This window comes from Liolophura sinensis, chromosome 1, assembly GCF_032854445.1.
Source record: "Liolophura sinensis isolate JHLJ2023 chromosome 1, CUHK_Ljap_v2, whole genome shotgun sequence".
In the NCBI taxonomy this organism is placed as follows: domain Eukaryota; kingdom Metazoa; phylum Mollusca; class Polyplacophora; order Chitonida; family Chitonidae; genus Liolophura; species Liolophura sinensis.
This window is the reverse complement of record NC_088295.1, coordinates 89,875,458-89,897,508: the sequence shown is the minus strand read 5'-3', so window position 1 is coordinate 89,897,508 and position 22,051 is coordinate 89,875,458. Positions and strand designations below refer to the sequence as shown.

The following is a 22,051-nucleotide window of genomic DNA, read 5'->3' as shown; positions in this document are numbered from 1 at the left end:
TGATCATTCCTGTCTTAATAAGTAAGAAAGCTAAGAGAATACTGAATTTGGGAATATGACTTACTTATAACGCTCTCCCGCGCTTCCTCATACACCTGACCGCAAACGTCCACACAAAGTATTCTTGACTATACCCGCGCGCTGATAAACCTCTATCAAACAAATAAATACATCCGCTGGCCCAAAACTGAAATTTTTAGGAACCTTGCACTATACCTGGAAACCCAATTGACTGGGCACACAGTACGAACTCCCAGCAACGAATATTACCGTACATTCACGTATTAAACTTAATAGGGTCGCACCGAATTACCCTCCTTGAGGTCACTCTCCCGCTTGAAAGGTGTGTTTATAGGAGCAGGCTGTGGTGATGTGGGACCCCCAGTAAAATTGCTTGTGGCAAGTTCCTGAGTTAAAGGCCTAACTTTAGGACTTTGTAAACTTATTCGGAGAGCCCTGGATAAATGTCATGTATTTTTCAGTTTGGGAGTAATTTAAAAATTCTGGTCAAAACACAATATAGACAGCGTCGCTGATTCAGCCAAATATATATACTTTTATACAAATATATATATATATATACAGACTGCATTTAAGATCTCGCCACATTTCGACGACTCTCAAAGACTGGTATCATCTGTTTTTACATTCTGCTGCCTAGAAAATATTTGTCACTCTCATGATATCACCTACAAACTGCATGCTTTGATAGACGAGGTCCCATTTCTCGTAGTTTTACGTCTCAAAAACTAATCTCACGTTACATCATAGTCGCTGCTGCTTAACAAGGGAGGTAATTCACAGCGGACCTATTGGTGTATCGCACATTCATTGATGCCAACCCTTACTCTTGGACCAGAATAAATGTCCTAATAAACAGTTCGGTATCTTTCAGAGCTGTTCGTCGAATAATATCAAATATCCGAAAGTATTTTGAAGAAAGATATGCCACTAACTTGTAAACAGATCTAAAGTGCATCTGCAGACAATATATGTATTTTATCTATTTGATTAGTATATTTAACATTTATTTTCACATATATACCAGCACTAAGGATTATAGAGAGAAAACATAATCTGATGGAAACCACAGCCCTCCGTCTGTTACTAGTCAAACTTCTAGACGTAAAGCTGCAGCCTAACTTTCCAGAACTCAATTCAAATAGGTTACCTCCTTGGCCATGACGTAGAGAACTGCCTGAAGAAAACAGTTACTGCTCTGTCACGGTTAAATATCCACGAAAAGCAATGAACAAGCAAAACAAGTTTCTTTAACGGGGCAGTTCTGTGTATTTCACAGAAAACAATCAAACAAACGAACAAAACAATCCGTGCCAAATTCTGGACGAGTAATAACAGGCTGCAATTCTGTATGACGATATTCATAATCTCAAATGAACAGTAAAACATAAACAGTCTAGCACTTCTGCCGCTACAGAGCGTATATATGTAGCTTAAAATATATACATGTACATAAATACCTCACCAAGGTATACTTAACTCACAGATATACACATCAACAGTGTTTCATATAGAGGATATTCACAGAAAATAAAGTAATACAAGAATACAAAGATGCTCGTAGCACTTACTCTCGAAATAGAATAACAAAATATGCATGCATAGATAAGATGATTTAATTAACGATTGAGTAAACTAATTAATAGGCGAGAATAAAGATTCTGAAAAAGCTAACGATATGCATGGTATTAATGGACAATAGCTTCGGGAAGTCGACATATTGCAGTCAACGGATCCATATCTGGGTAATTATCACTTTCTATCATAACGTGCAATCACACGTTCTTGGGGAAGTTACAGCGCCTAGTAATTATAGCCATTCTTTGACAAAGAACAAAAAAACCTTAGGCTGCACCATGCAATGGAATAATTAAGATTTTTCCTTGAATATTTTAAGAACTTTTGGACCAACTTAATGGAATCACTAAACTATACATAATGGCTGGAAAACTAGACACGATTGTGAGAAGAATGGCTCAGTTTTCTTTTTGGGCCAGTATTCCTGTACACTTGCTGAACTTTGCTCTTCAACTATAATATGAACGTTTAAACAAAATTTAAACATTTAAACTAAATTTACCCTGTAAAGCTTACACGTGAAACAAGGATCGAAGAAACATCCAGCACTAAAGGCTAACAGCTGAGATTGTTTTATAAAAATATTAGTATTTGTTATAAGAGTATACTTCCAAACGTTTATTGGGGTTATTGTTGCAAGTTCTGATGGGGAATTTGATTAACATAATGGGCATCTGTTGGGGGGTGGTCAGGCAATACTTGTGGAGCCAGTCCTCGCTCTTCATACAAGGGGAGCCGCTCTTGCTGTAGGTAGACATCTTGTACAGGCAACTGTTGTACTGATATCAAGTAAGGGTTCATGGGTGAGATTAGCTTGGTCAGTTTGTCCGCTGAGGTCTCTGGCACGTCGACCTGAAAGTGCTGCTTAGTCATGTGGCTTTTTCGTGAATTTGAATGCCTAAACCGCTTATCACAAAAATCGCATGCGTATGGGAAGGCATTTTCATGAATTCGCTTATGGCGCTTTAAGTTCCGATGATCACTAAAGCGAGCATTGCATTCACTGCACTCAAAAGGCTTCTCGCCAACGTGTATTCTTCGGTGAGATTTCATACTGCCTAGATGGTTAAAAGCTCTACCGCAAATGTCGCACAAAAAATCTCGCTTTTGCATGCAGCTCTTTTTATGGCTATATAAACCGCCTTTCTGAGCAAATGTCTTGCCGCACAGTTCACAACTGAAACACTTGACTTGGCTATGAATCAGCCGGTGTTCGTCTAAATCATGAAGCTTGCTGGACGCGAAATTGCAGTCTTCGAAATGACAGCGGAAAGGTTTGGGTGAGTGGTGCTTCTGTTCATTATGATCCACAAAATGCTTTTGAGACTTGGTGGTAAATTCGCAGTACTCACAGCGCAGAGTCCCATGACTGCGGACATGTCTGGTGAAATCACACAGACGTACGTAGCTCCTGCTGCACACGTGACATTTGTGTATTCCACCGTAAGCATGACCTTCGCAGTGTTTCTTCAAAGACGGTTCTCGAAAAAATCCCCTTGGACACAATGGGCAATTGTATGCCTTTACCCTTGCATCTTCCGTGGAACTCTTTCCTTTCTCCGTTTTTTTCTTCTTCGTTCGTCGCATAACGGAAGTGTCAACCCCCACGGCCTTCTTGAAGCTTGGGCTATTTTTGTGAATCTTTCGGGGAGTTGTCCTCTTGCGTTTCTGAACCGTCTTTAGTTGAGAAGTCTTGACCGTCAACGCTGTAGCTGATACTCCGTGCTTTTTTAGCAATAAAGCTAGATTAGCGCCGAACTGAATGGAATTCCCAGCGGATTCGCTGCTAAACGGAGCCTGTGATCGCACGTACACGCGGCGGTTTGAGTTGTCAATTTGTACAGAGCCCTCTTCCGACGGGGAAGAATACGTTCGCCTGGAGGCAGGACGCTTTCTTAACTTCATTCCACATCTCGACTTGCTTACTGTTCCTTGAGAGTTTTTGGACTGGGAATCACTGTCAACATTCTTCTTGACCATCAATAAATTATCTGCTCTCTCACCTGAACATAATTCACTTGCTTCACTCACTGAGCCAGATCGCCCAGTTTCACCTACGGATTGCATTGTTCTGCACTGATTATTACCATCCGCGATGTTAGTTCCAGGGTTTTGGTTTTGTTTTGTAATTAAAATATCTTCAGGTGATTTACATCGTACACCACTTATTTCGGGCAAAACATGTCCCTCTAATGTCTTCCTCTGAACGTCCACGTCAACTTGTATGCCAGGCTTCGATGTGCCAATGTTTTCCCTAATTAAGTGACCAGTTCTCACAGAAGATTCAGTGCCAAAAATTGATTCATTTACGTTGCTTCTGAGATCTTCGCCCATGACCTCCAAACTCGGCACCACTAAAGGTTGAGAAAGCTGGCAGTGCTCCTGGGAAGTCTCTAGCGTTCCGCCGCTTTGAGACATCCCAGTCTGCAGATGTGCTGAGGATGGTGTAAGGGGTGAGTTGGGCGCTTCCTTAGTATCTTGAAGTGTACTTTGGTCAAGAGTTGGTTCAGCTGGAATAGGTTCGGCATTTGCACTTAATGTTGCAAAGAAGCTGAGATAATCATCCAGACCTGACGTATCCACGTCATCCGAGTTGGAGACCTGAACTGTGTCTGCGGACTGAGGATTTTCTATAGCCTCTGCTAAGTCGCACGACACCCCACTGCTCCCAGACGTAGCACTGTGATCTCCATCGCTGCTGACAAGGGTTCCTCCTTCTTCGTCACCGCTGATGCTTGTGACGACATTTTGCTCTGGTTCGTTGTTGACAATGTGACAATCTCTCTCCTCTGTTGGTAATCCTTGTTTATCAGATGACGAATCACTAGAATAGTTTTCTACCTCGGATTTAGGGTCCCCATGAAGAACAGCTTCCTTTACAGGAGCACACATATTTTTACCATAAGAATCGTCAGAGAACTGTTCAAAAAAACTGTCCAGATCCTTGAGTCCAAGTGTTTGCGCGCACATCTGAATATCTTTGACACGATTCATTTCAAATTTTAACAATCCACTGTACATGTATTCAAAGAGCGGATAGAATCCTTCATATGTAACATCATCCATTGAAAGTTTGGAGATATTGTTTTTTCTGACTTCAACCAGTTGTTGTAGAAGGCTGTGACTAGAGGCACCCAAAACGCAGGCATGCGCCGGGAATTCAACCCCTTCCACAGTTAGCACACAATCGCAGAGGCTGTCGTCGTGGCGCTGCTTGCTGAAGAAATCCAGCAGTTTGTCCCCATGGCCCGGGAAAACCTCACAGAACATGGGGGAAGTGTCGCCCACCTCGCCACCTGCACAGAGCAAGAAAAACATGAAAAATATACTAGACATGTATATAAACAGCTAGTGATAAATGCATGCATGTATATACCGGTACTTAATACTTAAACGACAGGACCAGTATTCCACAGAAAATAATCATACGTCTCTGTCGTCTGTAACTTTTTTTACATAAATCCATGGGAACTTTATCACGCTGAATTGTGACGTATCCATACTGCAGGGTGTCTGAAGGATATCGTGAAAAACTTTGTGTCATTTACAGGCCTACAAACGCGATCGGATACCTAACCATTTAGAGAGAGATTCTTGAAGGGTAGGCCTATACCCACTACCGATAGTTACCTATAGCAAATGTACGTTGTAGCTGCAAACGTGTAATTGTCACAAGCCATTTTCCTCCGTTTCTGTGCTGAAAGTTGTATTTAATTTTTAATTACCCATATGTGCTCACATATTATGTATTTTCAAAGCCGGGTGCGGCCTTGCTCTATCCTACACATTACCGGTATCACAAAAAACAGGAAAGGCGATATTTGAACGACAAACCGAGATTTAGTCGAGATTCATTCGAGATTAAGAAGACAAAGCGACTTTATGACGAGATTCAATCGTTATTCAGGCGATTTACATATTCGTGTAAATCTCGCTTTGGCGACTAAATCTCGTTCCCTTGTTCGCCTCTCGCCTGTTCATTCATAATGGGATCATTTCAGTTCTTTCTAGAACTAGGATTATATTATCCAAAAAATGGGCTGATATGAAAACTTTATCTGAAATATTTGGTGAAAACGAAATAGGTTTAAAATTGAGGTTAAAGTTGTCGTTTTCAAAGTTATTTTTGAAGCAATGCCATTTTAAATCTTTTTACAACAGTTCTCTCAAGTTCTGACTATCAAATAAGCTAAGCCTGTAGGCCTGTAGTTTGTAGACCAGGTATCAATTTCTAAACATTGGCCTAAAGCAAGGCCTTTTAGTTAGTTACCTTTTAGTTTCATAGAAAATAAAAGAAGCAGCTCGGGAAGTGGGGCCGCGGATAGGGTGAGGGTGGACGGGGGTGGGGTGTGGTGCATGTATAGGCCTATATATGTCTACATGAAATGTTGAAATGGATTTCCTAATGTCAGGGGCCAATAGATATAGCTCTATCGACATGAAAACACCATTTTCATACTACCATACTTTTCATCTTGCTTAATTATGATGGGAGGTTGAGCCTATATACATTAATATATCGTCATCTGTTATCTCAAATGTATATTAGATCCTGCGTCATCATTCTAAACGCAGCATAATCACACCGTATGAGGAGCGGGCCGTATAGGCCTCGTAATGACGGTACCTTAGCCCCTGTAATTTATTCAATGTCTCCACTAGCGATAGGACAGGCGCTGTCAGGTACAGGCAGTTTAACCCTCAAAGGCCTAAAAATGTGCCATTTTCAAGACACTCAGAAAATGTTTAATATACGTGATCTATATTCTATGTAACGTTACGCTCATCTAAAACAATTTCTCAGTACACATAGATCATTAAATGGGCGGAGTAGCCTTTGTTTTTGTTATGAGGGAAACAGTTTCATGACGGGTATGCGAGCACACTTACCTCCCCCCGCCATTTTGCTCAGTTTTGTTGGAGGTAGATGATTGGTTGGAGCTTGCACGTGATAATGACCAATTCCGGTTTTCTTCTCGCGCAGTCAGTGTTTGTTCGGGAAATCGCCAGTCTTTGTTATCTAATCGCGTTCACTCCGATTGCATTGTGACACGTAAGTATTATAAGCGTGTGTGGTTGTCTTATCAGGTGTGACACCCTTGCACTGTGTCTCAAGGTTACCTGTGAAATAGCTACCGTAGTGCTATTGACGTTTCAGGCTTTGTTGTCTAATTCTGTATCGGCCATTTTGCAACTGGACTGTTTTTTCCATAACAGTTGATCGGTATCATTTTAATATCTCGTGCTTTACAACCTTTTTATTTCGAAATTTGTCGATATTGTATAGAAGACAAGTGTTCTGTCTTTGATATAATAGAGTAAGGAAGTCGGGATAGTAATCGTAGGAAATTTTAAGGCCAGTGCACTGGTTGACTAAAAATTATGTCATCTATGCTGTATGCATAGGTTTATATCATGGAAGTGAAAAGAACAAGAAAACAAAAAATGAAAACAAATGCTTGACAAGGGTTTAAAATAGGGAAGGTGTGAATGTATGACACATTTAAATGAACATCTGTTCAGTACATCTCCGCAAGTGTATTGGTAAAGCACTGACTAACTTCTGTTTTAACTTGTAGCAGCTGTAGAGCTGTGGGTTTGTCAGTCTTACCTTCATTTGTTCATGAATCACAGTTATTACCACTTTGAAAATGAGCTCAAGCTTATTTTCTGTTGTCTCTAGTTGTTGGTGTTGATATCAGCATTGCTCAGCTTATCATTGGCATCAGTAATCAGGCTATAAGTATCATGCTAAATTAGTTATGTTGTGAATCATATTTTAAGAACAGACCAAAAAATCATCTTTTACTGTCTTGACAACACACCTATAGATCATCCAAGAAGATATATTTACAAATTGGTTGTATTCAGTATACAATAGGATCCTTTCCAATAAATAAAACAATACCAGTATATGAAAAAAATAATTACTGTGATTAGGAATTAAAGGGAGGGAATACATTTTGTCAGTATTTTAATCTGAAGTATAAACAATACCGTTATTATGAAACTCTGCTTGAAATATTTGAAAATCATGTTGAGGTGGATGTCATTCATTTATGCCTTACAGCTGAAAGGATTTGTTTGTTCTTTGTGACAATTCTTAGAACTACTTTTTCTTATGTTATTGGTACATGTACCTGTGTGGTCACAAAGATATGTTCACCTGTCAGCTTTAATGGGTCTGTCTGTTGATAGGACAGTGCAGTCATCAAGGCTTTCTGTAGTGTATCTCCGACAGTGATGGTGGAGTAATGGTAGTATATTTTTTAAGATTGATACATGTGGATATAAATTTTCTGTATGTATATTTATCATTATATTTGGACAGTTATGTATTTTTGTTGTGATAGTTTCACAGTTGTCTTCCTATGATACCCTTCAGTGTTCAGAAAGTGGACTAATCCAACCTTTGCTCAGCATCAAGGTTCTAAATTTAGCCCATCAGTGTTCTTGTTAAGGGTTTGCTGGTCTAGATTTCTGCAGTTACCAAGGCTAGAACAGCTGATCTTGTTGTGACTCTGTGGGACAGTTCATAAGGTGGTAAGGAAAATGCTAACACATATTTCTCTACTGGATGTAGTCCTGTTATATGAGGGAAACGTGCAGATCAGATATCAGATGTCAATTTCCATGTTTGTGTATGTTGACGCAGTCATTCAGGCTAATGGCACACACATACATATGTATCTCTTTGTTCAAGTTTTTCATGTGTTCCGTATATATGTGTCCCTTAGTAGGGGGCTGGTACATGTACATGTACATGCCTGTGTGGTGTAAATGTATTTACACCTAGCTAATAATTGACTCTCAGCATATGTTGTAGAGTCTTTGAACTTCAACAGTCGACATTACTTGTGAGTTGTCTGTTGTGTCTAGGTACGTGGGTGAAATTATTCCATACAGTCACAGATATTGTGTGTTTACATTAAGTGTATGATGTATTCCGATAAATACCAGTGCAGTCAAATTAAGGGGGCTGAGCAGTTGTCAATATGTATGTATTTACTGCGTGGCTCATCTGGGTTGTGCAGCATTTTGTAGTGGGGAATTAGTTAAATTTCATAATAGGTGTGGAAGTCCTTCTGTAACATACATGTCATTTTTCTCGTGTGTAGCGTGGGCACAAATGTATACTTATCCTATACCTGCAAAAACTTGAAGAATGGAAAAATAAATAACAATTTACTCTATTTCTTTGAAAGCTTTAATATTTTACATACTGTAGGATTAAATAATTTGTTAAGATTAGATTATTACAGTTTTTATTTACGTTGAGAGAACAGCTAAGATTGATAGTATGTTTATGATATAATTCATAAGATCAAAAATCTTCATTTTTTGTCTTTTTCGCATGTCTTAGTCATCCATTAGAGAAGTTGCTAGACACGAAAGTGTACATGTACACTTGGCCGAGCCATATTTCTGTATGTGCATGATGTACTATGTCATCATATTGACTGATAAATTCCATTTGATCTGTTTGTCATTTTGTTTACTAGTTACATGAATGTTGATTATTTTTATACATATACATCTTTGATAGCACAGTAATAGTATAGATGATGTGCACATGTTCATGATTGATTGCACAGTAATAGTATAGATGATGTATACATGTACATGATTGATTGCACAGTAATAGTATAGATGATGTATACATGATTGATTGCACAGTAATAGTATAGATGATGTACATGTAAACATGATTGATCGCACAGTAATAGTATAGATGATGTATACATGATTGATTGCACAGTAATAGTATAGATGATGTACATGTATACATAATTGATTGCACAGTAATAGTATAGATGATGTATACATGATTGATTGCACAGTAATAGTATAGATGATGTACATGTATACATGATTGATTGCACAGTAATAGTATAGATGATGTATACATGATTGATTGCACAGTAATAGTATAGATGATGTACATGTATACATGATTGATTGCACAGTAATAGTATAGATGATGTATACATGATTGACTTCCACTGGCTCACATAAAAGCATTTGGTCTCTGTTCCCACATGTACAGCTACATGTATCATGCCATTACATGTACATATTTACGTGTACATTAAAGATGTGGAGGGCCGTGGCCAAGGGGTTTTACCGTCAGCATACCAGGATACCAAAGCCATCACTGTGAGTTCAAGTCCAGCTGATGTTGGCTTTATGTCCGTTCACACATGGGAAGGTCTTAACAGCAACCTGCCGATGGTCGTGGGTTTCCGCCAGACTCTGCCTGGTTTCCTGCCCATCATAGTGCTGGCCGCCGTGATATATGTGAAATATTCTTGAGTATTCATAAAATGCCAATCAAATAAATAAATAATGTGTCTAGTATATGTACATCTACAGTACATGTATGTTCTTACACATGTTTAGTGCTTTGCTTTGCTTTGTTCAGCATTTCATCCAGAAAATCCCATCCAACACTGTGCACAGTAAACAACCAGGTTGTGCTCAAATTGTTTTCTGCTGATCTTGACTTAGTACAACATGTACATGTATATACCTGTGCATGTGTTATCTGATTTATTGTTTAGAATGGATACTGTTCAGTATACTGCAGTGATTTTGAATTCAAAGTGATATTGAAATACTGTTATTTAATCAGATATATATATATATATATATATATATATATATATATATATATTAGAACAAGTGCAAATGTTTAGTTATGGACTGATCACATGGATCAGGGACATCCCAATGTACAAAATAGGGATGTACAGACAGTGCACTACCCTTTTCCTTAATCTTTTATTGAGATGTAATGTGCAATACACATGTAGGTCAGTTTATAGGAAGTACCTATGCTGTACATGTACTCAATATTTGACCTGTATATCACAGCTATGTACCTTTCTTTCTATTGTTCCCTGTCACTCTCTAGTTTGTCCGTGAGTGACACAATGACCCCGTCTCTATTCAGCTCATCAGATGTTCTCTGCCTGACCCTACTCACTGTACAGCTACATGAGCAGCTGTGTCCTGTGTAAACTGATGACATACCCTATCTGTAACTTAGCTGATACATGCATTTTCGTTGTCATTGTGTAAGTCCAGCATGAGTGAGTGATATACAGAACTATTAAACATACATGTACATGTACACACAAGTACAAAGTGAAAACACACTGTGTGAAATTAAACTGAATGACCTAACCAGCTGCATGTATCATGGATGATGCGTGTACTAGTACAGCATGTCCATAAAGATGCATGTATTAGCTCTGGTTTAAGTGCATGTAATTGTGCTAAGTTAGAGGCTACATGCACTATTCATTGTGGGTTATTATGGCTGAACCTCAGAATCTTGAGAGTCCCTTTGTCTGGGGATATACAGTGGTTTACTGATGCCCCGAGTTTCCTCCATCCAAAAATATGACTTAAGTTTCTGAGACATGTAAGCAGAAATATATTTGTGGCTCAAGTATTTGTTGCTGCGTTCTTGTTAATTGTGTTTGACATGAACATACGTACAAGCTGAGCTGTTACATGTACCTTGTGTAAAATTAGGTTGACAACAAGACTACATTTATACATTATTGTTAAGGATGTTGTTATGGGGCAATGTTATTAAAAATTGGTCTTATTTATATTAAAATTTATAAGAGTTTTACATAGTTTTATTTTTGTTTTTTCACACAGTGGCATTGTGACGAACATTTGTGAGGTAAGGTGGTCTGTGGATTAGTAACTTGTTCGATATCAAAGTTCCAACAAAATCCTCGGAGAGCTTACATGAAGGGATGGCTGAGCTGCTATCGGTACATATACATGTGCCGATAACAAAAGTGTCTGTCAACCATAAGGATGCAAGGAAAGACGGTTTAACTCGGGATAACCAGCTGACCAATGGACACGTCTCCAACAAACTCCCAACAGCCAATGGAAGGTCAGGAAGCGATCCTCTGCTGGCCCCAAGCCGATTTTCACATGTGTCAAAGCGCAAGGCTGTGGACATTGAGTTCAAGGATATGGTGTATCAGGTGAAAAATGGCAAAGGTAAGCTTTCCATAATTTGTTATACAAAGAAGTTATATACTAGGCTACTGAGAGAAAGAAAATATGTTTGATCGAAAAAATTTTTGTTTTTTTTTTTATATTTTAAGAAACTAAGTAGGATTATTAGAAAAGTGCACTTATACATGTAGGCTTGGCTCTACATAGCCCATATCCGAGTTCCTTGGGGTGTATTTTTGCTTACACATAGCACTTCAAGTTTTTGTTTAATATATGCAGTCTGGTGATAAAAATTTGTAAGCTTTTGGCAAGTACAGTTATGTGCTCTTTGCTGCAGATAATGCAGATGTAAATGTCAGGGAACAGCATGTAAGATATTGATAGACCACTGGAGACACACTACATAATGTGACAATACCAGACACCTAGCCAGCAGTTGGGAGATCTGCCATGCCTCTGTGAAGCCACACTGCAGTGTGCTCTGCCTCTAAAAAAACACTTTATTTGATTTGCTGTGTTTTTCTGCAAAACAGTACTGTAAATACTTTCATCAGCTTGTCACATCATATTCACTGAACAACGCTTCCGATTGCAGGACGACTTTTTTTTCCCTCCAAATATTGTCGAGTAACTATAAAGTTGAAAAACTTTGCCAGCATCCTAATTCTTACCCCGAAAGGAGGTTTCCAAGATTCTAACATTCAGCCAACTGCGCATATATAATTTGCAACGGTGGATCAACAAGCTCTCATTGACAAGTTTGCACAACAATTAAATTTAAGCATTAGACCATTGCCAACAGCATGCCAAGTTCGGGTCGGCTCGAGGGGAAGTGTCAGTCCACCGACAGAAGACTAGCCGCACAGAGCAAGTCTATTCAATTTTTTTTTACGAACCGGATGAACGCAACTGTCAAAGCCACAACAACGACAACATACTCATACTCATGAGTCAATCTTGTAGGATAAGAAAAACATTATGCAAAGCTCTCCTTAAGCAGACCAGCCAAAAAGCTATATGTATTCAAGAAAATGAATTTAATGTTTTTGTAATTTAAAAAAAAAATTTCATTCTAATGGTATAAATTTTCCAAGTAACTTGATTGATTGACTGAAGTGACATCCGTAACAGAACTTTGTTGTGTTTCAAATGCCTTACCCAATACTATCAGTCATAATTCCTGAACAAATAACATTCATGTTCATGGTGCTATTTGTATTTAATGTATTGGAAATCACAAAAATTAAAATAAATCAAAAAGATATACGAAATAAAAAACATAAGTAAAACAATTTCTTATTGCATAGGCCTTAAGGTAATAAACTTTCTGTTAAGGAGCACTTTAAAAAAGTTCTTTACCTTTAAGAAATGAATGTAGTGCGATACTTATGCAGTATCTGTAAGCAAATGTGTGAAAATATCCATTTTTTATTAACAGTGGAGCAGCTCCATGAGTGACATGGTATTGATATTGACATTTATTTAAACAAGACATAAACTAGATCTAAACTGGTCTTGAATTGCAACATAGCCATCTCCAGCGATGACAAGTTCTTGGCGGCTATAGAGACAGTGGACGCCCAGCTGTCATGACTAGGACACTCATCCCCCATACCTTTCATAAATCCTGACTAGGGGCCTGAATACTGTACATGTATCAGTGAAACCTTGGCCATAATTTCCAGGTGGGCAGAGTAGGGGTGGATGGCACAGTGGAAAAAGTAATATGGCTGTTAAACGTGTTCTGTTATCGCACAGTTACACATATGTAGAAAACTCGTTTGTTATATAGAAGTTGAATAATACCAGGTATCAGGCTTGGTACATGTTGGTGTTGTAAAGTGAAATGAATACACTCAGGCCACTCACCTGGCATTTGTCATCAGTCTGAGAATCACTTGCATGCATATGCTCTACAAATGGATACATACATAAATCGATCAGGTAAATGTGAGTGTGAAGATCACTGTATCATAGATGGATATTTTAATACTCCCTTGGTGTTTATAGGCTCTTGTCTGTTTTCATTATCCTGGTTGAAGAACCATAAATTATGCATAGCTTGTGTTAAACCAGACTGCAAAGGTTGATGTACAATGTGAAAGTCTTCTGTAAAGGACAATTGTGTACATTGCAGTGACGGCTAGACTGATCACTGTAAAACCTTCACAAGGACAAGGAGAACTGGACATGCAGTTTACACACAGAATTTCACATAAAACACATCCAGACCATGATTATAGTTCGTTGTGTTTTTTTTATATTGTGTGGGCAGACAAGAGAAAATGTCACATATGAGAAATATAAGGCTTTACTTCTGCTGAACATCAGCTACATATATTTGCTACACTCCACAGGGTATCAATTTTGATAAAAGGTCATTTTAATAGGAATACTGAAACAGTGAAAAAAGAAGAATTTGTCATTGAGTTATCTACATATGTATGTATGCTATACTACATGTGCTTGTACGTATTTCTTCAGTTTACAAACTACTTATAAATGCATGGTTGTGGGTTTACCTGGGTGGTGTCCAGTTTGCTCCCACCATAATGCTTGCCTCTGTCCCATATGAGTAAAGTATTCTAGAGTACAGTATAAAACACTAATCAAACAAATCAGTAAAGTCATTAGGGGGGATATACTCAAGATTTTTGATGAAAAAATGATCACCACAAATCCAATTGAATTTTGACTTGGTTTAGAATAGTCCAAATAATGAGCTTTCACAAAATATCAGAATTGCCTGTGCATGTTTTACTATTAAAAATTAGTAGTAAAGTCCATGTTGGTACTGTAGGTCTGATATGTTCTGAAAATAATAATTTGAGGTACCACATTCTTGGCAAATAGAGAAAAAGTTGTTTGTTTAAGGTATGCATTTTTTTGGGAAATATGAGGTATTAAAAGGTAGCCCCTTTTAAACTGTATGTGCATGTGCATGCAATATTTTAATGGCATACACACATATTCACAAAGAGAAATCATCAGCTGGAGCATGCAGCTTTCTTGGGATGGTTTCCGTGGATTTTTTCGTGAGCGACTCAGTTGTTAAGAACGTGTCATTGTTGATGTAGGGGTATAAACTGCATGTATTTTAATATTTAGTTGAAATACATTTTTAGTTTACTATCTAGGCTGCTCATTTGTCTTTCTTGACACAGGCTTATCCTAAAGGAAAGCAAACATCCTAGAGGTAAACCATCAAGAGTCAGTGCCTGGCTTGTTTTGAAGTCAAATTTCTGCCAAGTGCCAGGCCAGGTATAAAGTGCTGGCTGTGCAGAAATTTCTTCCAACAGAACTTTTCATTGATGATGTCTTGCATGGTACTCGAATGTTTTATATGATGGTGGCCACTGTTATGGTTGGAGGGAACCTCACAGAACGTAGGGGAAACTCACGCCCATCTGGAGGTCGCCATTGGGAATTTATTGATTTTTGCTTTTTTTATTGCCTTCAGATATAAGGGCAATCTACAGATTGTACATTTGATTTTGAACTGCCAACACATGCCTTGCTGGGACTTGACACAAGTTTGAATTGTCCAGCATTGGTTCAACTTGTTCATTTCAAATTGGCCACATGGAGGTACATGTAGGTTGATACTGAGTGCTACATTAGTAGTGTACCAGCCTAGCTTGGGCTAATGTTTACAGAACAAGCCAGTATTATGAGACTTACCCTGGTGAACTCTGTATGCTTAGCATTTTGAATGCAGAGATTTGGATGAACTAGATGTATGTAATCTGGCAAGAGCCACTCCTCTGGGTGATTTGTTCTTTTATGATGCTGCCATGATTTTTGAGTTAGGCTGGGATTGGTCACTTGCCTTCATGTAAATACAGTACATGTACGTAACATCACCTGACATTGCAGATATGGGGTCCTTAATACAGGATACATTCAATTACAGATCCAGAGATAACTGTGCCCAATAGGGTATGATTTATAAGATTGATACACAGTCCATGTGTGTGTACAGATACATGGATGTCTTCAGATACATGGATGTAAGAAGAAGGGTATCAGCAGGACTGTCTGTGTGCAGGGTAGTAGACTCAGGGCATGCACACCAACTTTAGTTTCCAGGCAGGATGCTGTGAATGTAGGTTACATTCTTCTGTACTGATCATTAATACTGACTGACTTGTCTTGGACTCCCTGACTTGCATTGGCACAGTACAAACAGCCCAAAGGATTACCAATGCTCTGGCCTACTTCTCTCCAGGGTTGAACTAGGTGAATTCATCAATCTCTAGGGCTGCTAGTGCTTTCTGCTACTTAGACTGGAAGTCATACTAGTAAATACAGCTGGTCCTAGGCTTGTTCACTGGATTAGTTCAACTTTGCCCTCGCTTATTGAATGCCGTATGAATGTGTGTTCTGACCTGATAATCTGATGTGTGGCCAAGGCATGGTAGATTCTCTGGGATTTACATTTGATACTTGTGTCTTCCCTGGAGTCTACCTGGTTCGCTCCTAAAGTGGGTATTATCTATTATGACAGCCCATGCTGGCTTTGTCTCCAGCATCCTGCAGACAGTTGTGGGTTTACTCAGGCACTGCCCAGTTTCGTCCCACTATAATGCTGGCCACCATCGTATAAGTGAAATACTCTTTAATACGACGTAAAACACCAATCAAATAAATAAATTGATACTGTGATTTTGCAGTAGAGTACTTTATTTATTCTGTAGGATATACATGGACACTATTACCCTTGTCCAGTTAACACCTGTTTATCTTCATTTTGTTCTGTTATCATTCTGACTGCAGGAATAACCAGAGGCTCATCATCTAAACCTGTACTTCTGAACGTCTTTTGTGTGAAGATTACCTCTGGCAGCAAACATGTATGCTCTCCTGCATGTATTAAAGGATAGCAGCAGTATTTTAAAGCTGTAAAATGCACCATACTTATATTGGATTGTCCATATATTCTGAGACAGTAGACAGGGTTGCCACTGGTAGGGACAACTGGAAAAGTTCTGGGGGAAAAAAATAAGCATTGAAAGCTTTGAAATGATTATGCTTTACAGATTATGGCTAAATGCCATAAATGAAATAACAATGTGCTCATGCCCTAAAAAAGACGGCCATTGGTCTGGAATTAATAGTATTCTTGAAATTGTCTCAGTCTGGAAAAAGGTCTTGATATTCAAATTCAGGTAAGAGCCAGGGTTGACACCACTTTTGGACTGCAGCCATTGTTTAGAAAGGACTTTTCGAACGTCAGCGTGAATCCTGTATGGTTTACCCAAGGTTTTGCCTGTGGTTTGGATACTCCCCCAGCCCAATCTAAAGAGAGGTTTTGAAGTAGCCAAATGAGGTTAGAGTAAACCCAGCAGGCCTGCAGGTTGCACTGTACTAAATAAATGTAGGCCTATTAGTGTCATTTATTCCTCGTGAGGATGAGCTAAAATAATAATTTATTCTAGAATGTTATGACAAGCTGTAATTTTGGGGAATTGACAAGGACATGCAAATACTTGCAGTCCTGTATGTAACTACAAGAATCCCTGTACCGGTGGATGTCAATGTATGTAGGCCTGTACATGTACATGTATGCATATACATGTCTTTCGATTTTCTGAACCCCCTCTTCACACAACCAGCTTTACACTTTCCAGGTGTATTGCTGGGGACCCAAAATAATGAGGTCTTTTTTTCAAGAAATGTGCACCTCGGTAGGCTTACTCAGTGCTCCCTCTCTTGGAAAAGTAGGGAGTACCTGCATTACCTGTAGCACTGCTTGACCCCTGGGTTACTGCCCAGTAGTTCATCTCCCCAATCGGGTGAATTAACATTACATGAAGTTTTTTATGGTTCGGTTTTTATGGTGAAGAAGTTACCTGGTAAATTGTGGAATGAGCTGTTAATTACGTTTGCTATATGTGATGAACATTTGGATATAATCCTGAGAAAAAGGGTTGACAGATTGTACCTGTATTTTATGTGTCCTTGACATATTTATGCTGTTGAGATACAACTATACAATGTAAGGACCAAAACATGTATTATGATATGTCGCCTTGATCTGTTTGTCACATACGGCAGTGGTGCCAATAATGAAGATTTTTCATGCTCACACTAACTGAACAAATAGAAATGGTAACGACTTGGTTGCAAAAAAAAAAAAAAAAACTTGGGGAAGGGGTCTTCAATCTTACAGTGTCTGATAATATGACATTCTGGGGCAATGCATTCTCTTTAAAGGCATGCCTTAGTGAGGTAGGGCCTGGTCCTCCATTACAGACAGAATAACTGATAGGCCCTTTGTGAGTGGAGAAGACCAGTGCATTGAACTAGAAGACAATTGGTCATTAGTTAGAAGAAAAATAAAAATATGTGAAGAGCAGTAACTGTTGTCCTATTAAAACTCAAATATGTGTAAATTTAAGCTGAAATGCAGAAACTAGAATGCAGTACTTGTTATTTCTGTAACCTCTGACATTAGTTGACTTAGTACAGTTAAATAACACGTGACAACGTACATGTGCTGCTGTGCCTGCTTTAGCCACATGCATATTTTAAAAATATGTGAATTGGAAGTAAATGCGCTGTCTGCTTGAGATTTCCACTAAAACCACCTGTTTCTTATCACACAATATACATATGTGCAGCTACATGTGTCTACATCATTATCTGTTAGTTTGTGTTCTTTTGTCAAGTGCCAAAAGCCAGGCCACAGAGATAAGGCCATAGTTTTGGACTGATGTGGTAAGTGTTACAGTAATTATCAGCTTAGACCACTTTATATCAGGCTTCAGGGAGGGGTCAAGAGTTCAGATGTGTTTATGTGTCAGTGTGGTTGTCCCCAGAAGGCCTCTATGAGAAAACTGCCTTGGATATCAGCCCCTCTTTACTGGTGCATCCCTACCCAGGTCAGACTAACCCTTATGCAGAGTATTGAAGTCTGTTATTCTTTGTTAGATATGACAAACAGACTGTTGCATTTTTCATTCTGTCATAACTCACACTTGTGTGTACACAGACAATATTTCACTTGACACACAGCTTACAGTCACTGGTGTGTACAGTATTTCCCCTGACACTCAGCTTACAGGCTATTCTGTTCTACACCAGAGGTACTTTATCATTGTGGTGAAACTTGCTTGGCTGAGTAACTTAACCGTGTAGTCAACTGCCCCAAACAGACTGATGTTGCACAACTGTAAACATATTGAAAGGTGGATAATATGCAAGAAAGGCTTGGTTGTACCTGTACACATGCATATGGAGTTGATCGTTGTGCTCTGCAGTAGTCGCTCACATAGACAGCAAAGATCAATACGTGCACTTTCCAGTGTGTGTGTGTAGGTTATGGTGTTAAACAATGCACACTGTCTTTTGGCTTAAACAATATGCGTTGTGGTCCTTACTATACATGTAGCCGTACGTGAACATGTGCTTATACTGCACAGGTACCTGTGGTCATTCTTTGCAACCTTGTTGATATGACGTTTCTGGAGTTTAGGGAGGAGGACTGGTGGAAGTGGCGTGGATGAGAAAAGTTCAGCATGCTGCCTGAGAGTTGGATATTTTTCTACACTTGGGTTACCGCACCCTGCGCATGGTGCTTGTCTGACACTGTAGATGTAATTTATGTATTTGTTACCTAGGTGATAAACAAGGTAGCTGTCATGTGAGAGCAGATATATCAGTGCACCGGTACATGTACATAGTGTGATCCATTATTAACATTGGGTGGTGTATTCCTCAAAACAATCACAACTCATTCATAAAGGGCACATTGTTTTACGGTCTGTTTTTACACATATACATGTACGTTATACAAGTAACATGAGTACATATATTCAGTTATATTATATAATACATGAACACAAATGAAATAAGCGTTGAAGAAATTCCTTGGCACATGTACATGTGTTTGAAAATGTTAATTAAAGTTTTATGGTTTATTGTTGACTTTATAGTTATACATCGTAATCATGGATGAGTAAACGGGGATATCCACAGCACTTGCTGTTTGCTGACACAGACACACATGTTCGTGTAAACAGTATTTACCTTCATGGAGGCTTGTACATGTATTTATGACATTAAAATGATTGAGATACTTGAAGTAGGTAAAGATTTCATCCCTATATTCATATGCATGTGATAATGTTCAGAACTTGTTAGTCTTTTCTGGTCACACCAGGTGTGCATTGTTTTAAAAGGATTTCTGTTGTTTTCTCTGTATGAAGCTACATGTAGGTTCATGTAATGGATTCAGTGATTCAAATGGATTTAAAAATGTACAAAAAGCAATAAAAATGTCACAGAATCATGGACAGCAGAACTTGTCACATTACTTGTTTTTTGGTTGTTTTTGTTCAATTGTCATCCCAATATCCTTTGCTTATGTACTGTCTCTGTGGTAGTGTAGACTACGTGTACTTGCATTTAACTTGTGGTTTCTGTCTGCCTTTACTTCAGACTCAAAGACGATATTAAAATGCATCTCAGGAAAGTTCTGTTCAGGTCAACTGTCAGCTATCATGGGTCCATCAGGTGCGGGCAAGTCCTCCTTGATGAACATTTTGGCAGGTTACAGGTGAGTACAAGTAGATTCTATTTGATGTACACATAGTAGTTACGTCAACTACAAAGTCATTTGATTACTCCATTTTGCGGTTCAAGTCTTAGTCTCATGGGTTGCTTAAATCACTAGAGTCTCATGTTTTGTCCAGATTAATCCGTGCACCGGAGCACAATTTGTTACATCAAAAGTACATTTATTGTATCCACTATATGCTTGAAGTGCAGACTGTGTATGTACATATGTTATAATTGTTAAAAGAGGCATGACAAAACAACCCCCTCATTGAAACACCTATAAATTTACCTGACTTAATGTACAGGTACCGTTTTTATTTTGTTTTTGGTTGTTGTTTTTTTTTGGTTTCTGCATCAGACATGACGTGTAAATGTATACGTGTGCCTTTAGATGTATAAAAACAGATGTGGAGCTTTATCTTGTTTGAAATAGTGTTCAATTATTGTTTCAGAACAAAAAACATATCTGGTCAAATTCTGGTGAAGGGACGTCAGCGAAACTTGAGCCTGTTCAGGAAGATGTCATGTTATATCATGCAGGATGACCACCTCCTACCTCACCTCACAGTGGAAGAGTCCATGATGTGCTCTGCAAACCTAAAACTGGATGAGTCCATGACCATCACAGAGAAGAAGCAGCTGGTAAACAGGGGAGGGTTAGATGTACATGCGCAAGTAGAGTGTTCATGTACTGCGGTTTTATCTGGTACATGTAGGGCTGTATGAACATGTGTGGATCGCTCATAAACATGTAGGATATAAATCTGTGTGCCTACAGGTGTTTTTAGCATTATGAACATTTACTCTGTAAATAGACACTATCTGTAACTTATGTGTACATGCAGCTATTATGTATATCAAACCACACACATGCTGGTCTAATAACTGTTAATACCTTTCATAATGGCTGTGTAAGGCCCTGGTTTCATCAAGTCTGGTCTGATCAATCTATATGATCAATGATGAATCCTTTGATTTCTTTCTTTATTTGATGTGTTTTTTATGCCATACTCAAGAGTATTTCACTTATATGACATTGGCCAGGATTTAGGATAGAAGGAAACTGGGCACAGCCCGGATGAAACCCATAATCATCCGCAGGTTGCTGACAGACCTTCCCACGTACGAGTCCTTTGAAACCAAATATTAGTGTTAATGCCGCTTTGTATTCATTTCGATTACAAGAAACTAAATATTTATGATATAGAGATGGACGCTAACTCATGTTTATAGGATATTCATTAGTCTGTTATCATTACTTACTTGAAGGCAGATGAAAATTTTAGTCATGCATGTCGATGATATCATCGTAGTATGCTGTATACATTAGAATTGGAACCTACATGTACATTACACTGTGTTGATGAATTAGTTAGAAGTGGTTTCTATTTGCCAACAGGTGGATGAGATTCTAGACACACTGAGTCTGAATGAGACAAAGAAAACCCGGACAAACTGTCTTTCGGGAGGACAGAGGAAGCGACTGTCAATTGCTCTAGAGCTTGTTAATAATCCACCTATCATGTTCTTTGATGAGCCAACCAGGTAACTGTTATCACTTTTTTTTTCTTAATATTTTGACAGTCATTGTCTTTGATGAGCCAACCAGGTAAGATTATTATCCAACTCATTAACAGCCAATATTTAAATAGCCTATACATAAAATGTGGCCGCATATGACAGTTGGCCACATAATGCAGGTTGTGAAGACCAAGCCAAATCACAACTGAATTAAGTTTCAGAAAATCTACACATGTAGGCCTACATAATAATCTTGTACATTATTGTTAAAGCACTAATCTGGTCAGATACATAAATTTCATAGAAATATAATAATTGTAGTAAAATAATAACTCAATAATTTCAAGATTTGTCGGGTAGACCTATCGATTTCACGCATTTA

The 22,051-nt window shown here is 38.5% G+C and overlaps 2 protein-coding genes across 3 annotated transcripts in view; one reads left to right on the top strand and one right to left on the bottom strand.

Annotated features, from left to right (window-relative positions):
• Window positions 1–1,195: 1,195 nt before the first annotated feature.
• On the bottom strand, window positions 1,196–6,502 carry LOC135480702 (zinc finger protein 652-like). Its single transcript, XM_064760611.1, has 2 exons — window positions 6,490–6,502; window positions 1,196–4,895 (listed from the first exon to the last, which is right to left on the bottom strand). Exons 1-2 carry the CDS (start codon window positions 6,500–6,502, stop codon window positions 2,227–2,229), a joined length of 2,682 nt encoding a protein of 893 aa, XP_064616681.1. The 3' UTR covers window positions 1,196–2,226.
• A 64-nt stretch (window positions 6,503–6,566) lies between these two features.
• Window positions 6,567–22,051, top strand: part of LOC135462050 (ATP-binding cassette sub-family G member 4-like) — a 30,523-nt gene continuing 15,038 nt past the window's right edge. Inside the window, exons 1-5 of one of the 2 annotated variants that reach the window (XM_064739390.1) lie at window positions 6,567–6,652; window positions 11,272–11,628; window positions 20,029–20,146; window positions 20,601–20,790; window positions 21,548–21,693. In XM_064739390.1, coding sequence (XP_064595460.1) covers window positions 11,373–11,628; window positions 20,029–20,146; window positions 20,601–20,790; window positions 21,548–21,693 — 710 coding nt within the window. In that variant the 5' untranslated portion in view covers window positions 6,567–6,652; window positions 11,272–11,372. Of the gene's footprint in view, window positions 6,653–7,856; window positions 8,143–11,271; window positions 11,629–20,028; window positions 20,147–20,600; window positions 20,791–21,547; window positions 21,694–22,051 lie in introns of those variants that run through there. The other variant, XM_064739391.1, reaches the window with a different exon arrangement.